At 34.3% G+C, this 19,749-nt stretch overlaps 1 protein-coding gene across 6 annotated transcripts in view; it reads left to right on the forward strand.

Moving 5' to 3' along the window:
- The window catches only part of LOC118181347 (rho GTPase-activating protein 18-like), a 488,818-nt gene that overhangs the window by 402,297 nt on the left and 66,772 nt on the right, over window positions 1-19,749 (forward strand). For all 6 annotated transcript variants that reach the window (XR_004756872.2, XM_035350495.2, XM_035350489.2 and 3 more), the window contains 2 exons: window positions 5,201-5,378; window positions 16,688-16,779. Coding sequence is in view for 5 of the 6 variants with exons in the window: in XM_035350495.2 (XP_035206386.1) it covers window positions 5,201-5,378; window positions 16,688-16,779 (270 nt within the window). In the remaining variant the exon portion in view is untranslated. The remainder of the gene's footprint in view (window positions 1-5,200; window positions 5,379-16,687; window positions 16,780-19,749) is intronic.

The raw sequence follows: 19,749 nt of genomic DNA on the forward strand, positions 1-19,749 counted from the left end.
CACGTATATATATGTACCGGAAATGAAGGAGGGGGAGGCAATTACAATGATTAATAAGCGCATTTACATGTTGTACAAAAAGTTACAAAATTATAAGTAGCTGTGTCATTCTACACATAATTGTTTTTGGAACTGACATTGAAAAGCAGTCAGAATGACTTCATTTAGCAATCTAGTGTTAAACATTTTGAAAGAGTCTAGGTTTGCAAAATTACCCAGAGGAAAGCATTTCTTTATCTTTCGAACGTTAATTTGAATGAAGAATTGTAATAAATGTGGTGATAATATATCGTGATGCGTTTGAAGCTGGACCAGTAAGTGCCAGATTTACATTATAATTAATTATTTATTACATTATAATTAATTATTACATTATTTACATTATTTTATGACAAATTAATTAATTATAATGTAAATAATTAATTACATTATAATTAATTATTTACATTATAATTAATTAATTTGTCAAGGTGGGGAACTATACAGGATGGTTTCATAATTGTGTCCGTCATTAAATGACTCGCATTCATCGTTGGACTATCGGTGTTCGAAGCTAGAAATTTTTACAACATTGCCTCAACATAAGGTTGCGGCTTCTCTAGGTAGGTTACGTTTCAACTTAAATCTAACAACTTTCGTAATTTAGTGTCTTTCCTTTATTATTTCTGACAGACGCTGAGCAGGTAAGCATTTACCTTTGATGTTCTGATTAATAAACCAAATACTGCATAAATAAATCTTAAAGATCAGTCATTTATAAAACAATACACATTCCATGTTCAACTTTCCCTCTAAATGATGCTTTTTTAATATTAAAAAGTCATCAGAACACATCAATGAAGATTCTCTTTTTTTGAGAAAAACTGATATTTAATTAAACATTGAAAAAAAGATTTTTTTGGGGCTTAGTGTTACTGTTGTACAGAATGTTTTAGAATCAAATTTTACCTATGCATTTTTTGGTATGTTGGTGAAATGTTTTTAAGATTACCTGCTAAAATGTTTCGCTTAAATTTTGTTTCTGCAACAAGCATTTTTTAGAGCTATGAGCGATTTTAAAACTCCTTGGAATATCTACTTTTAAAAGTAGAACAACTTAATGATAAAAAAGGTGCACGTTTTTACCAGTGGACCTACAGAGTAGCAGCAGAACGAATTGAAGACGAACAAGAGCGCCGTTGTCTTTTAAAAGTTCAAGAACGTAACCGTTACTAATTCAGAAGTCAAACAAAAAAAATCAGCGTTATATTTTGAAATTTTCAAATTTACTGTGAAAATTTGAAAATATAACGCTGATTTTTGTTGTTTGACTTCTGAATTACACTCATGTCCATAAATTAAGGATAATGCAAAATCAGGCAAAGGAAGAGTTAGAAGCAAAACAAATTTGACTTATTTGTAAAGCTTATTTATTAAACAAAAGGCAAAGAGCAAAAAACGATGCCATATGTTTGATATTATTAAAAAAAATTAGCGATTTTTTCTTCCTGAAGCAAATTAAAAAAAAAAAAAAACCTATTTACAAAAAACCAATATTACATGGTTGGTATGATTGTAAATACATTGCATGTCTCCCAGACGATGCAATACAGTCCGTACAACGTCTAGGCATGCTGAGTATCAAATGATCGATCTGATCTTGGGGGATATTACACCACTCAGAAAGCAATGCTCTCCGAAGTTCCGGTAGACATGTAGGAGGAGGTTGACGGGCTGCAACTCTCGGCCAAGCATGTCCGATACGTGCTCTACTGGATTCAAGTCCGGTGAGAATGCTGGCCAGTCCATACGGGTGATATCCTCCGATTGAAGGCATTCGCTTATGATGTTTGCACGGTGAGGACGGGCGTTGTCATCTATAAACACAAATTGTGCGCCCATGGCGCCCCGAAACAAACGTACATGTTGTTCCAGAATGACGTCCCGATAGATTTGGCTTGTCATGGTTCCAATTTGAACATGCAGGTCAGTTCTGGAACCCAGAATAATTCCACGCCAAACGAGCACTCCTGCACCACCGTAACGGTGTCGTTCAATGATGTTTTCTTGGTAGTAACGGGTACCTGGAGCTCTCCATATGAAAGTCCGGCGAGAATCAGACTGCAAGCTAAACCTGGACTCGTCGGAAAACATCACACAAGCCCACTGTTGCGGTGTCCACAATGCATGCTCTCTACTCCAGGCTAAACGCAGGAAACAGTGAGTTGCAGTAAGTGGAACGCATCTGACAGGTCTACGAGCATATAGACCAATCTGCCCTAAGCGTCTGTACATGGTCTGCCTTGAAATTGTCTTACCAATGGCTGAAGAGAGCTGACGAGACAGGTCTGAGGCTGTGCTCCGCCTGTTTCTTTTGGCAGCAACTGCCAAATACCGGTCCTCATTCGGCGTTGTAACTCTGGGGCGACCTATGCTGTAACGTCTACTTACAGTGTAATCATCTTGGAATCGTTGCCAAAGCCTGGAGATGACACTCTGGGCATTTCCAAGTTCGTCTGATAGTCTCAGTTGGGTACGCCCACATTCCAGACGGCCGATAAATCTACCACGTAAAAAATCATCCAAATGCGTCCTTTGTGTCATAACTATTCGGTTATTGCACTGAAATGCTTATAAAGCACCTGCGAACACTTTTACATCTTTGCCTGTATTCCTTATATATCACTCTCTTACACTCTCGTCATTGTGACGTACCATCGGTGTCATCTGGTTACTTCCTGAAATTTGCATATGATTCTTGAAGATGTGCGTAGTGATTTTACATGTGATATATTTATTTTAGAGTTCGATTTCCGCGTGACTCCGAATTATCCTTAATTTATGGACATGAGTGTAGTATTGGTTCGGCGTGTTATTGTGTCTTAACGTAACGTTGTACAGAATGACGCTGTCGATAAGCAGCACGTTTTCAGTTTACGCCTTTGGATGTACACCACCACTACAAATATACAAATATACGTTGGTATTTTTCAATGCAAATGGTGTTTTACGCATTACACTTATATGAAAAATCCTGCGATCAAATAAATATTATATTTTTTCTTGACTCCCAGTTGCTTCCAGAAGAGCTAGGTATTTGAAGATTTAGTAATATTTATTGAAGGATGGCCGAAATAATCAAAAAGTGGTCTGAACATGGGGAATCTTACATCCATTTTTACTATGCTGCTTCTTAAATAATTCATTGTGTGTACCTAAATTGGTGCTTAGTTTTGAATACGTGTTATTTCCTTGCACACTATGACAGAACAAGGAAGTCAAATCCGAATAAAATGCATGGAGTTTCCATTATGTCCTACTGCATATTTAAAGCCACTGTTAGTAAGAAACACTAAATTTATACAGCTATCGAAGCGGAATCGAGTGATCCTTATCTTTTACTAGATATTACAGCAATCTCATGGAAATCAGTGCTGACAAAAACCATGAGATATATTTATTAAAGCTTAATGACGATATTAGCTACATTTCTCATCTCGTTTCAAGCATGTGTTATTAACTATTCAACGTGATACAGTGACAAATGGAGACCATTATTACTTCTTTTATACCGTTAGCTAGAATAAAACTTGCTCTCCAGATTTGTAAATCTTTTCTGTTGTGTGGTTTTTGTCGAGGAAAGATTTTACGTAATTAATGACGCCAAACCCGGAAGTGAGTTTAGTTCTGTCCCATCTACGGGATAATAGACCTGTAAGACAATAAGATTTGGGAAAAGACTTCATTTTTTTATCTTTAATGATGTGCCTTTGTTGCGGCTTATCTTCTTTTGTTTCGGATATAAAAAAAACATACGGGCAGTTATATTTTATATTGATAAGATAGCGTTAAATAAGAAATTAGAATGTTCTTAAATATACTTATACACTTTTCATATATGCTTCTTATGCACCATTGTACTTTTATTTTACATTATTTTCGTAACAACCCTTTTAATTACAGAAAATAATGTAAAATGAAATATGTAACATTAATGTAAATTTTACACTGAGGTGCGTCGCACTGGAAATATTGCTTTTGGTTATGTAATCTAAACTTTGCAAATTTGCTTCAAATAAATAAATACGCAATTAGATATAAAATTGCTAACTATCTTAAGTAAAACATGTAAATAAAGAAATCAATCCGGAAGTTAATGATCAGCAAGACATGAAAATTATTAGTTAAATTAACCTATTTTACGCAGACTGTTGTGCTTCTGCTTTTAAACAAATTCATTTTGTTCGGAATCCTTTAAATCTGAAACCTAAATTTCCTTGGGGACTATCTGGAAATTCATCGCCCAATTGTAATCTCAAGTGAAGAAACTATAAATTCAGATGTGGGTATATAATAACCTTTTTATTATAACTTTAATGTAATGCTGAAATTCACAAGGCAGAGTCCTAATATAAACTTTGACTTCGGTTTCTAAACACTGGAGCAACACGGCTAGTAAAAGACTAAAGCCGATTCATCAATTCTAATAACTGGGGGAGGAACAGCGTCCAGGTCAGCGTAGCTGGCAAAAGCTCACTTCCTAACTTCCAGAAAGTAATTCTAATGTACTTGTTAATTAATTTCTTCGATGGGAGGCTGCGAAAAAGTAAAAGTGAAAATAAAGATAAAAATTATTATATGATGAGTTAATAATAATACAACTTAATTAAAATGTGCGCAAGTAATTTATATTACACAAAACAGGTGCCAAAAATATACCAAATAAATTAAATAAAAATAAAGATAAAAAAAAAGAAAAGAATAAAATTGGCGAGCATAATTAGATTCCTCAGAAGACCTTTCAGTGATTTTAACTGCTCTGCCTTCTTCAGCAGTTTTCTTTAATTAGCAATCGAACAAGAAAGTGCAGTCGAAAATGTTGAAAGCACTCGAGATGAATTTTCATTGTTTTGTTTCTTCATTTCAATCGAAGCAATTGTTATTAATGTTTGTACCTTAATTTACTCATTGTAAGATACTCATCGTTTCCAATAACATGTCGTTTGAGGATAAAACTTTTGTCCAATTCACCATTCACAATTCCTTTAAAATGAAACCTAACGATAACTATAAAAATATACGGATAACAAATTCGTATATTTCTTTCTTCTCAATGCTGAGTTATATACTGAAACGATATTTTCAAAAGTTATTATGTTCTTAGAATAGCAGCTAAGATTTAAAATGGCATTCTTTTAATATCAACCATTTTTACTTTTAGGATAGCGAAAAGGACCTGGTATCTCTGCAGAGGAATTCAAACATCCAGATGGCAGATTTGAGCGAGAATGACCGCAATTTGGTTCGTTCTTTGGCCATCATCGAGGTGGCAGCACTTTTGGACACACATGGTCTAGTTCCGACGAGGAGGAGAAAACCTAACAGAAAGAAAGGCAAAGGTAAGTCGGGGGAATTAAACACTTTTCCCAATAATATAATTTCTTCTGCTTCGGGTCAATGAGTGCGCACAGACCATTGTAAAATCAGTGCTGAACTGGGTCTGTATGTACTGGAATGGGTGTTGTCGTCACCACCAAAAGAACAAGGCCTTAGCACTGAAATCGCCAAGTCACCAGTAACGTGTAAAGAAAAGAACGCGCTCGCACCTAGTTAATATTGTATAAGTTAGAAATGTGGCTGTTTCGCTTGTTAAAATCTCCCACCACAGCCAGTATCGATGAAATACCTTGATACTTAAAAATTTGATTCCACTATTTTGTTCCATGTTACAGACGTTTACTAATGTCAAATATAAAATTTGGCCTAACTTTTTTATTATCACGTGGCACATAACTTTAAAAATATGCTAATTAAAGTATCTATTAGAGTATCTTCTTCAAACGAAAATTTAAAAAGGATAAAAAATTAACATTTTTTAAGCAAAAACATCTTATGTACCTTAGAATGTTTTTATGGACTGAAATTCTGCGGTGAATACGTAGCTATACTTGTACATAAAATCCGATTTTCGAAGAAATGAAAACAAGTCTAATTGTTTATCGTTTGGATTATTTTCTGTGTAACTAGGTTCACAACAAATATAAACTATTCTTCAGCAGATTATTGATAATCACCAAAGAAATACTTGTCAGTCTTTCGTGAATATGCTACAACTACAATGTCACGCTACAACTACAATCACGCGGTACCACGAGGTAATTTTGTTATGTCTACTAATTCTCCCACTGGTCACGTCACTTGCAACAAAACGGGGGTGGTTGTTTTTCTGGTTGTAACGGTCTAATCGATTGTACGAGGTTTCCATACATTACCCCATATGGAACAAAAAAAAAAAAAAAAAAAAAAAAAAAGACTCCTCGACTATCACCTGTTACAGGCTTTAAAATGTTTGTCTTATCTACAAATGTTTCTTTGCAAGAATGTCAAATGTGCATGCGAAAAAGGTAAGAAAGCTACCGTTCTTAACTACTTTGTCGTAAAGTCAACTATAGAGTCGCAATCTTTGCCTCAACTTCATGTTTAAAGGAAAGGATCCTCATTTTCGAATTCTATACCTTGACAATCTCACCCAGGGCAGTTGATCTTCTCGAGTTTTTAAGATAGGAAAGGAAGAAAGGAATATTGGTAAGGATAGAAAGAAGAAATAATCGAGGGATCTTTTCTAGAAAAAAACGGATCGTGTGTAATTCTGCATGAAGATCTTAACAAGCACAATGAACGACGATCGGGCAATTTGCAATAATATAACTAATGTAGCCTGAGTGATATTTTCTGCATAACTCGACGACCATGCGCCGAAGTGGTTAACATCTCCAACTAAAGGTAGCTGTGTCTTAGGCGCATCTCCCATTAGCGGGTTAGGCAGATCTTTTAGTTTTCTATACAAGTGATATAAAAAGGAAGTAGTTTCATAAGAAAGTCCTACATGAAACACTTATGTATAAATTTTGCTTAGTCAGGGCAGAATAGTCAGAAACTTTGTTATGCAATGGTACCTCAGTACACGCCAGCTTTGAAATATGTCGAACTTGGTATATATATCCTATTTCGACTCGAAAAGTTTTGTTTGGTATACGACATTTGTTTCGAATAAAAATCGAGTTCAATGAATCATGACGATTACGCGCAGTACACTGATTTGCTTCTTTCGAGACAATGCTACAACTGTCCATGAACCGGTTGCTACATTCGCTAAATAACCCGCAATATAAATCTGAACTTTCAAGTGATTTGGTTTTTTTTCAGATAGTAATTTTGCAAATTTTAGGCGAAAGGGCTTTTAATTTCGTTTTGGCATTTTGCTTCGAAAATTTAAAATACTGTATCACTTTTCGTATTGTTGCCACCAAATGTTATCGATCCTGTGTTACATTTCAAGAAATTAAGTAATGAAGAATCTAAGAATCTGCATAAATGTATGTGTGTTTCTGGCATTGTGATAAAACAACAGTACCTAGAGCCATCAGATTTTGAATAACGTAATCCCCCATCCGAATATAGGCATCTGGAAGCCCTAATTTAGAATTTGTTTTATTACCTATTTCATATTATGTAAAACTTTAACACATTTTCGATTTACAAACTCAGATTTCAAAGCGATCAATGGCAAAACTGTACGAAAAAAGAAGCATTTTTATCACCAACGCGTCAGACTGTGTATCGGAAATTCTAAAGATATGCTCTTTTAAATATTTTGTGATATCGCTGTCGAATTGAATTTTATGGTTTAAGTGCCAAGAAGATGATATTTAATGAAGAAAGGGAACAGAGAAAACGTTAAAAAAAGTACCTTTGGGCGTAATATAAAATCTGAAAACTTCCAGATTTTTTTTTCTTTTTTTTTCATGGTGGGCCCTAGCTATTTTGTCTTTTTGCAAATTCATTAACAATGAGTTTTTGGGAAAGTTAATGGGTTAATGTGAAGCTTCATGCAACGAAATATATTATTAAGATTACTATAAAAATGGAAAAAGAAATCACTGAAAAGTATGAAGAATGGTATGCATATCCGGGACTTGGTGTCTGCGATTGTGAAAAATAAAAGACGCAATTAAATCGGCTAACGTTGGGAAGGGATGAAATAGATTACTCAACAAAGACCAGAGACGTTAAAGCACGTTAACAAATTTCTTTTGCTCTGCATAGTAAAAGAGCATTATTTATATACAATATCACGTGCAGTGCTTTATTTTATATAAAATATATATTTCACTCACTGCATGTGTATTTAGTATTAAACAATGTTATAATAATAGCACATTTTATAAGAATGAATTTTTTATTTTCTCTTTATTTCTTATTGGAAAAGTTTAGTATAGGTCCAAGGATCTAGATGGATTAATGACGTATATGGAAGTGTTAGTATTATACCCACAGTAAATGCTTTTTAAGTCGTTGAACTGGCTAGGTAGTTTTATTGAATTATATTCTACTATCTAGAGTTTTTCGCCAGTTTTATCGTGTCTCTGAATGCACAAAATGTATGTGCATCTTTTTCTACTTATATGCAAACATTTATGATTTGCGATAATGGTTTATAAATTTACGTCAATACCCACACTGTTGTTTCCAGATTTGGCATTTCGCTAAAAACTGCGACGTATTAAAAGCCTCTGATATCTGTTTCGTACCATTCTGTATCTACTGGATTCTCAGATTCGAGTATAATTGCACATTACAAGTGCAATTATTGTCACAAATAAATCCGTCTTCAAATTCCAAACCTCCGCATATACCTTCTCGCTTCGCATTTTAAGCGCATATAACAACTTTATGAAGACGCGGCGATTGCGCATTTTATTGCATAACTCAGAACTACTCCACCGCTCTGCTCAACATACAGTTACGATCTCAGGAAACAACTTCGGAACTCTGGAATTTCGAAATCTGAAATTAGCATCTTGCGGCACTACACAACACGATAATGCTTTAGTGCTTGTTTTATGTCCTGTAGGGTTATATCCGGCAATTAGTGTCGTATATTATCATTTCACGCGCCGTTTAATCCGTTGGGAAGGATTAAGTTAGCAACGGCGGGAAAATCTCGAAGCGATCGTTCCTTGCAAAGATGTGCTGTTCGGGAGGAATTCGTTCTTAGTTAAGGGAATATATTCAAAAACTTGAATGTGTTTTCCAAATTTGAGATTTAAAACCCACATAAATTTGAATTGTTATGTGCTGCTTTTATGATTATGTCTCTTCCCGTCTGTTTCGTTTATGTCTTTTTTATTACTTACGTCACTTAAATATAGAAAAAGTAATCATGTGCTGTCTTTTATAAGGCAATTAATATACAACTGAACACATGATATTTTAATGTAGAACAAGAATAAATAGGGAGAGAATGTTACGAACTTTTAGATTATCATTTTCTATTGCAGCATATCAAATCCGTATTGATCACCTTGAATGATAGAAATGATCTCTTCCTTCGTCAGACTCATGTATGACGTGAAGTAATAGTAACTTGCTTTATAGAACCTAGAGACACGAGAATTGTGTTATACTTTTTTTAGAATTCGAACTCTGAAAATTCCCGATTGCTAGCCGGATGTACAAGCTAAGGAGCGAGAAACTACTTCACAAAGTTGCTGGAAAACTGCCATGGTGTCACACCATCGCAGGTTTCTAATCACTCGAATAATGTTTCGACAGCATGGACCAACAAAAGTAAAGAAGATGACAAACTCCCGTCTTTAAGTGTCCACATCGTCAGGCTACATATCTTCTAAAGTTTGTGGGTTGTTATAATCTTTGAACAATCCAAAGATTCTTCCGCGAAATCTCAAATTCTCCAAAGTGGCCACGATAAAGAAATATTTTATTGAATTATAATTCTAATCATGTTTCGAACTTTGTATCTGAATGCTATTCCACCTGACATATTCTTGCTATAACGGTTGAAGCCTTTTCGATGTGTACAACTATGTAGGTTTTTAAAAGTATTTAGGACGAATGTTGTTGAAAGCATAATGAAACAAACCCCAGGAAAAAAAAGAGATGAAGTAGATGCAGTTTATTCATTCATTCTGATGCATTCTGCTCAAGACAACAAATCTTGAAATGTCTTCCAAAAACGCTGCGTTAGTGCAAAAGCCAGGCATTTGTAATAAATAAATAAATAAATAAATGTCTTCCGGAATTTTTTCTAATTAGAAATATCTCTGTACCAGGTCCACATCGTCTGTTAATTCCCCTATCGCTTTAACCTTTTAATTTAGGTTACTGCAGTTTCTGTGATTATCAGAATGATTCAACGGGGTACTTAAACTTCTGCTTCTTTCTTGCCGACCACCAGTTTTAAGAAAGAGGGGATAAAGGTACATAGTCGAGAATCTTTTCATCTACCAATTAACTCTTTTGGGAATGAGATTGCTATCTTCTAACAAAAAATTCTGATGTGTACACCACATGACTTTCTTGTACGGAATATTAAATTATACGCATTTTTTCTTGCATTTCATTTAAACTTATTGAATTGAATTAAATCTACTTCGCCGACAACGCATAAACCATAATAGAATAAATGCATTCTTTAAAATTCCCTCTAGTATTTGTTTACCATAGCGACACTCTGGCGCTAGATTCACTTAACAGTATTAATAATTATATAACAGTTAACTTATATAATAATTATATAACGGAAACTAAGTTAACTGTTATATAATCCAATAATTATATACCAATTAACTTATATATTTCGTTCATATTATAACTCATAATGCACAAAATTTATATCATTTAAAGAATAGAATTATCTAATCGTTGCCACATGTTCTATTCAAATACTATAATAAGGCTAGAATGATGTATAAAAGAAATTAAGCAAACAAAACAAAAAAGAAACAGTTTTTCACAGACGATTGAGTATTTCTCACTTAATTAATTCAGTTCTCACTTCGCGAGAAGGCAAAAATACATAAAAACTCAAAATATCTATATTAAAAATTACGAAGTAAATCTTAAACACTTATTTCCTCGAGAAAATTCCAGAAAGAATTAAGCATGATTTAATTGGCAATAATAAATGAAGGCCTTAACTTTGTTGTTGCGAAGCTAAGTTTCTCTAGATTGGCAACAAATCCACTAATCTCCTGTTTCAAATGTAAACATCAATGGCCGCCATAAAAAAAAGGCTTAGAGGCACTTAGACAACTTTAAAATTGTTGATAATTCTAAACATATTGCATACAGATTTACTAAAGGCATAAAAACCTTAACCGGAAGATAAAAACAACATAATACAATCATTTGTAAAGCAAAAAATGTACAATATACAAACATATAAGAGTAAAGAAACTGAGATCACTGAGCCAGGTAACAGAGGGGATATATATATAAATATATTTATATACGTTTGGTGCGGCCGATTGCAACCAAAATACGAGGTGCACATGTTATAGCAGTGTCCTATACATAAAATTTCAACGTTCTGAGGCTACTCGTTTTTGAGTTATTCGAGATACGTACGTACGTACAGACGCCACGAAAAATTGTCTTCAGCATTAATTTTAAAGCAGTTTTATAATTTTTTTGAAGGAAAAGAGTATTTTATTCTGTCCTTACGTACAGATATCACGCAGAAACGTCGTTAAATTGCATTCGATAGCGGTCAAAATGGATATTTTCGTTGAAATATGCTGCCTGAAACTTTTCGCGATTACAGTACTTCCTTTTTACTTCGTACAAGGAAGTAAAAAAGGAAAAGCATAACGACTTTACGGCATGGCTCTTTGTGACTATGGAATTGCAAAACGAATCAAAAATGTTTTAGCCTGATTAACAAAGCTCAGAAAATTAACAAAATAACACGTCTGTTGTATAGAGGCTGATGTACCTATTATACAAATAAGGGATGCGAAAATCTTAAGGAGAACAATTAAAACTAATATTATCTATCAGAGAGTTTCAATTAGTTGAGTAAGGTAAAGCATTCCAATAAGGTAATCGGCTTAACATGATGTATGCTTTCATGGAGAAAATTCTAATGAAAACTAGCTTGTATTCACATTATACTTTGGGAAAGTGACACATTAAGTCAGTCTTTTCATTTGCGTATGAGCCAGGACCGAAAAACTCCAGAATTCAACGTTCTTAAATCCTTCAAAGATACGCATACATTAGGTATCTACGATAAATTGAGGCGGCTGGCCATTTATTAAATATTTTCATAACAAGCCCAAACGCTAGAATCGTTGACAGGTTAACATAAACAGTGATTGCCTTGTGGAAAGGATGTGCAAAGGAGAGTCATTTCCAGTGCATGTATGCTATACTTACTTAACCATTTACTTTTAATTTTTATTGCATTTGTCTCATTCGGTTTCTTTTGAGGAGAGGACTCATTAACTGAAAGAGATTGAAAATTACTTCACAAAAGAAAAGATTAGAGTAGATATATCCCATAAATAGCAATCGATAGTTGTACGATTTAATTGATTTTAAGCAAAGAATAACTGAATGTAGAAACACTTCTGTATGTACGACAGAAGTGTACTAAATCTAATTGTAGTATTTTGATTAATGCCAGCGAGTCTTACAAAGTTACGATTATCCGAAAGTTGTGTTGCTAATTCGATATTTTGCGTGCAGTAGCCTGATATTTTGGTGACATTTTGTTTTACATGTACAGGCAACAACAGTAAAAGTTTTAAGAGAAATATTGTTAGAATATATAACTAAGGCTAGTATACCTCGCATTGAAATTGAAAAGGGTAATGTTAGAAGCAACTAACACAATTGTTTAAGTATTAAAATATTTTTTACAATACGATTTTTTTTTATAGAAGTGTTTTCCTTTTCTCCAACATGTGCGCGCTAAAGGCCGAGAGGATAAGACCGATAAGTACTGGTATTACTTCTCAAATTGGTTTCTCCGCAAATGGACTGGTTTAGTATTTGAATATAGCAAAGAACATGAGGCTATCTGCGTGAAGAAAAGGATGGTTTTGTTGAGGTCTTTTTAAGGGAAATTAAATCGTATTCACAATTACACACGAGGGAATTCACGATAATAAATCATGGAAGGAACCCATTCGCCTCGGTTCAAATCCGAGAGAACTAGTACTCTAGTGTGCTTTGCCATTATGTCATACGGGGCTTATGTTTTTTTTTCCGCATAACGTGATAGCGTGCAAATGTCCTTTTCAAAGTCCTTCATGAAGGTATTCCTGCTTTTAAGCAGATAACCATTGCTTGCATTGTCTTAATCAAAATAATTCACTCTCTTTGATATCCATTCTCTCTGAAAGCCGCGCAGGAAGACATCTGTCTTAGGACAAATAACACTTGCAAGCTTTGCACATAAGCAATCAAACTTTACTGCTACATCCCAATTTGCCTAAGCATCAGGAAAGTAAAGAACCATCTCGTTGGCATTTATGACATTTCTATAAGCAATTTTGTATAGCCGCTCTAACAATCGTTGAAGTTATTAAAAGCAAAAACGATTATAAACAATATATTTGCTTATTATCTCTTCTTGAATAATGGTCGCTTCCGATTTAATCGGACTTCGATATTTGTTATTCTTGCTGTAATAAGATTTCTTTAATTTAATTTCGAGAAAATAAACCCATCCTAAAAAACAGTGTCAGATCTTTCGGACATGATATTTGAAAGCTGCAAACTATATCATTCTTTACGTTACAGCTCCTAACAGTGCTTTAGTTGCATCCGAGGAAATAAAAATATTTACTTTCTTTTAAAAAAACTATAATGAATGCAGTTAAGACTCTTCAGATGTTGAAATCATTTTCAGAAGTGGCGCGAGAGAGTTTGAGTGTGCATTTGTTTATTTTAAATACCTTGAAGCAAATTTCTGTTCTTGATTGAAAAAAAAAAGCAAATTTCAAGCTTAGCTTCCGTTTGTTTATGCAAATTTTGCCCTATTAAAAATGTAATATGAATGAAATTGCTTCATTGATATAATAAACAGCTTTGCTATTGACATATTTGACTTATAGCTAAGCTGAGAAATGCACTTGATCCACGTGAGTCAAAATTTGACAGTTAAGAAGAAAAAGGAATAAAGAATTATATGGCTAGATCGATAATAATAATAAAAGTAACTTAATTGGTACAATTTTGTATGGCTTTAAATGGGTTGTAGTCCCGAAATATTAGTCATAATTACAACTATCCCAGTTTATTCCGAAGATGATTGTTGTGATGCTACGAATATTTCTTGACGATAAACCTAAAATTAGATGTTAATTAAAAAATAAAACTCAACTTCTCAAAAGCGTTTTATGGAAGGGTGTAATGCGTGATGACATTATATTGAATGCATCGTTTTTTAAACGCATTTCGCGTTAAACACTTATTGAATACAGTAAACACTTTTGAAACGCCATTTCGCATATGCGCGTTATAATAAGTATTTCATTTAAATTGTCCAACGTAGGTTACATTTATACGTAGCATCCATCCATCAACACTGAACGCTTGCTGGCACCAGGTCTGGTCAGAAGTGATCAACAGTATTAGAGCATTTTCATTGACTGAAAATGAAGCCAGAGAAGTCCTACACATTGCAAAAGCGATTCGCGCGAAAGGATTTTTCAGATACGTAGCAGGGAAAAGTCAAAGAATTTATCTAGAAATAACAAATGAAGAGCTAATGATCGATGAGTGAAAATAATATTTAACATCAAATTCTCATGTAACGAAACTAACAGAGTGCAGTGGTTTAATGCGCTATCTAACCTGTGGAATAGGGGACACTTGGAAATATTTTTCAATCTGAAGGAATTCCGCGAGCACATTTTCCAAGACTCAAATTGCAAGTGATTAAAATATCAAATGTAGTAGCTTAATATGTATACTTTCGCAGCGGATGAGTACTAAAGAGGCTAGATGCAAAGTTCAAAATTCGAATGCAAGACCAACTGTGGCAACAGATTACAGTTGTAAAATTCGGCGAGCTACGAAGATGAACTGAAGTCGATTTTAAAATTTGCAAACAGCCTAACAATAAGCGCGTGGATAGAAGTGCTGCGGCAATTCAGTGCTGTTGATGTCATTTGCTCATGGAAAACATAGTTCAAAGACACTTGCTGAACTACGAGGAAGAAAGCTATGTCTCAAGACAACGTTAATGAAATTTATACGAGCAATACCAAACGTTCGGGTTTGAATACTAACATCTGAGGGTATAGATACAGACAGGTGGTGAAGCAAGTATTGCACCTATGTGCTAACTATCTAGAAACACGTTCACTCCACAGAGTTCTAGACCATCTCTAGAATCTGCAAAGAATATACGCTTGGCCCATTGCACACCGCCGGCCCGCCCATCGCCAGCGGCTCGTTTGGAATCCCACCCTTTTTTGTCCGGGTGCTTTATTCGTATTATGAAATATTACCACACAGACATACATTTATCACTGTATAGACATTATTGTTACATTATTATCTTTTCAAAATTTGCCTGGACATCTGAAGGTAAAAGATAAACATATCATATGAGCTGATACGATACAACTTCGGAAAGAATTAAGCATTCTAGAAAGCCATTATTTCGCCATGTCAGTGCCGAGCATCACAGTTGCGGATTTAAATGACATCTTTCTTGGTACATGTAAAAGACAGTATTCAACTAATCGTATGGCTATGAGATATGGTTTGCTGCCGGCTCCAGAAGCCTTTGAATGCGTGAGGTGGTATGGCCAGTCCGTGGAATCGGGTGTTAAAACGCCAACTATCCTCCAGATCACACGTAAATGCGACGAGACGTGTATTACAATAGCCTGGCAGTTTTCCTAGTTTTTCTCTACCGCATCACAGTGTGTGAGAGAAATGTTACCGTTTTTTAGTAAAACTATGGCAAATCACTATTGGTACGGCTGTCAATGGACTGGATTTCTATTTGCACATTCTTACTGACTAGTGCAACTTCTCCCTGATGAAGCATATTTTTGACATCGAGTACCTAAGAGCATTATGAAACGTGTGTTTTATTAAATTTTATGTAACCTTTAATATCTGATCCGAAGGTGTTACTCTAGTGAAATTTTTTTTTCAATTGCACAATTGAATTTTTTTTTCAATTTCAATTTTATCCGAATAAATAGCTCTAATGACTCGTCATTTCGATCATATACATTCAGGTACGTTATGTATGTAGTTTCTTAAATACTTGAATGAATCCTTCGGTGTGCGTTTTGCTGTTGTAGTGTGATCTTACATGAGTTTATTTCGAAGTGGTGGAAGAGTGTCAATGTTTGCTTCTTCGAAGGTTTGCGGCTAAAGGGCCCGAAACCCCACGGCGTCTGGTTTTTTGAGGCGTGTATCCATCTGGAGTACTCGTTGTGAGGATGTAAACAGTGCCTTCACAAAAGACTAAAAACCTTCGTTCATATGAAGCCATTTCAGGCGAGACATGGATTATACGAGTTCTATCAAGTTCGGCTCGATCTGTGGGATTGATATATTTTTTTAAAATCAATACATGGAGTTGTTTTTCTTCCGTTTTAGCTAACGTTTGTGTCGGGGGCTTTCTATTATGTCCTGCCATAGGACATTTCTATTATGTCCTGCATATTATTTAAAATGACTACATCTTGGACAGAAAAAATAACACGGTTTTGAATAAAGATAATTTTTGAATTTTGGATAAATTATGCTTCATATAAGCCTTAGAAATCTGCTTGGAAATCTTGGAATCTGTTTGAAAATGGGAAAAATACTTAAATATTTGAGAAATCTGTTGTAAGTGTTAATGTAAACTCAATATTTACTATTTCAGATAATGTGGTCTTTGGCGCCTCTTTAAATTCTTTGCTGGAATTAGATAGACGGCGGTGTCCAGGTTTGAAAGTTCCTCTTATTTTCCAATGGGTAAGAACATTTGTTTTTTATTTTTTTAAGTAGAATAATTGTTTATGTATTTATGTAAAATAACGATACGATATTTTCTTTCTTGCATTCGTATTACTAGGTTTAATGTTTGGATATGGAAACGCTGAAAATGTTTCTGTATGCATTAATAACATTTGTGTGTGTGGAGAGGTAAGCTCTTTCTGTTTCTGAAAGATTTAGCCAGAATGCTCTAGTTTCATGAATTTAATTTAATGAATAAAACAAGATAAGCCTTAAGTTTGCTGTTGGTTTGCTTAGGTCAGGTGTCTCTGACGGGGTCGGTATTGACCCCTTGTGACAGACGAAATTTTAAACGGGGTAAGTGAAAATCAAGGGATCGATTGGAGGTCGACAACCAAATATATACTGATAATTCAGTGGAACAATAATCAAGGTCTTTATGATTACCAACCCCCCCCAAAATAATGCTATTTATAACTAATTGATTACTGATATAAAGCTGTGTTAATGTAGTAAGGAAGAAATCATAAAGTAAATGTAAGAAAAAGTGCACTAAAATTATTTAGTATATTTTAAAAATTAGTAATCATTCTATTAAATATATATAAACGTTTTAGGCAGTAAATGCAGTTTAAAAAACAATAAAAATTAAAGAACGCAAGACTACAGTGAAAAAACAAGAAACAAGTTGAATATTTTTGAATAAGGTATTTAAAATTAAATTAAGCAATTTTATGCGGAATATTAAAAGAAGTTCACCAATACATAGAGCACAACTAGAACATTTATTAAAATAGAACTTTTGCGTAATTAAAATGTGTACGAAACTTGCTTACATGTTACAAATTATGGTTATTTTTTATGTTATAGAGAAAACTACAGAGAATCCGTGAAGAAAAGCATCTTTTTAAAAAAGGTAAATGCAAGAAAAAGGTTAGGCATGCCTGGTTTAGGTGATACCTTTTAACAAAAACATTATATTACTTACTACGGGTTCTCAGATACGTCCTTAAAAACCTAGACCAGATGAAGAGGAACTCTTGAAATTTATGTGAAAAATACCAGCTGCTACAGCCGAGAAAGTAGCTACAAATAGCCGTAGGAAAGAAAAGAGACGCAAGGCGAAATTACCCTTAACAAATGACTAAAATCAACCAAACTTGTTATCAAAGCAAAATTTTAAATAATAATTAAAGAGCAGAAATCTCAGTAGTTTAAAATAGCCAACCTCATCTATCTAACTGAATCACGGTTGCACCCAGTACTTTTAACAACCTTGTAGAGTATATCACTTTGGAATTCTAAGTTAATGTTGGAAGTGAGGAATCTAAGAACTGATAAGCGAATAATCGTTTGCGTTCGGTGACAAGAAACAACAAGATAGGAGGGTAACTAACCCCTTATTATTTCAAAAAGATTTAACAAAACTCCGCCTGGGAGTGTACAAGCAAAGCCCGCACTTGGATTTGAAATAAAAAGACTAAGAATTAAACTAAAACTAAGATTAACTAAAGAAGTATAGCCGAAACTATCAAGGTTCAATTTGAGTTGGCCCCTTAACTTATTTTACTACGAAGCTTAGCAAGGGCCTGAGTACGGCCGAGCGTAATAACAGCTTTGAGAGAGAGAGTGGCCAAAAAGGCAGACGCGCGTAAATCAGAAACTCTGATTCTCTCTGACTCAGTAAGTAACTTCGTGGTTTAAATACCGCTTCTCCTCATTAAATATTCAGCAAATTCCAAAAGTACGTTCTGGCCGGAAGTAGTAAGTTGAAGTTAAGAATTTGACAGGAAAGGAACTTTAAATTAAAATTTAACTGTTAATAAAATTAACATAATCCTTACAACCTCATAAATATAAGTTTGATTAAAGAAGAGGGTAAGAACTTCTGAAAGCTTCAGCAAAAATCGCTCCTTGCAATTTCTTCGAAAATTAATTTTCTAAGAACTTGTAGGATATCTCTAAGCTAGCGAGAGAATAATTTTAACACTTAATGTACTATAGCTTCGGGTGGAGTGGTTAAAGACTTCGAATGCTAGGTGTTCGACTTCGGAACGAACAGGATGGTTGCCTGTTTTTCTGTGCATATGAGGCAGTTTTCTTTAGACTGTCTTCCACGAAGTATATCCCACCCTTTTGATAAACAGACTTCGAGTACTTTGCCATATTCCAGTAACCAAAACCCGGAGTTCTACAGTTACAAAAAACGAATTTTCCCTGAAAAAAATACGGGCTGTTCTTTTTAGCAAGTCGCGATTAAGCCACTTATCAACCTCGAAAGGTACATATGAAACGGTTTGGTCTTCGCCAAATAAAGTCTGGTGCTAGTTCTTCCAGGCTGGACAACGTGTTTTCATTTCGCTTAAGTATATCCTGCTATATTTAAATCATGCAGTTAATTTGAATAATCTTCTGGTCTAAACGAATATATGCGACATTAATCAGAGAAGATAGGACATTATTTACATTAATTTTAACTCTTAGTAAATTTTAAATATAATTGCAGCAGTATATGCATGCGTGTACATATATATGGATTTTTATTTACTATTTTGGCTCAATGGAAGTCCCGAAGTGGATAGGACAATTGAATGCTGGTAGTTCGATACATATTCTATGCTTGATGAACCGGCTAACTGTATAGAGTTCCATCAGTTTCAGCATACGTATGTAACGTGAATACGATACTGTTTTCAGAAGGCTTCGTTTTGTTAAGCAGATAATCTAACGAGTAAAACGAAAGTCATTAAGGATTATATAAACAATAAAAACTGTGTAATCAGCATTAACTGTAGAAATCACTTCTGTAAGCGCTTTAAGAAATCTGTCCTCCGGCATTGGAAAACTGCATTTGTCAGATATTATAAATATTCTAATACTGTTGTAAAATTCCAAACTGTAAAATTCGAAATTATATATGCTTGGAATCGCACGTACTAACTGTAATAGGATTTAAAAATTGCTAAAATTTCAATTTTCAAAATTGTA

This window comes from Stegodyphus dumicola, chromosome 9 (assembly GCF_044657685.1).
Source record: "Stegodyphus dumicola isolate Sdum_Otavi_A_Nest chromosome 9, ASM4465768v1".
NCBI classification, from domain to species: domain Eukaryota; kingdom Metazoa; phylum Arthropoda; class Arachnida; order Araneae; family Eresidae; genus Stegodyphus; species Stegodyphus dumicola.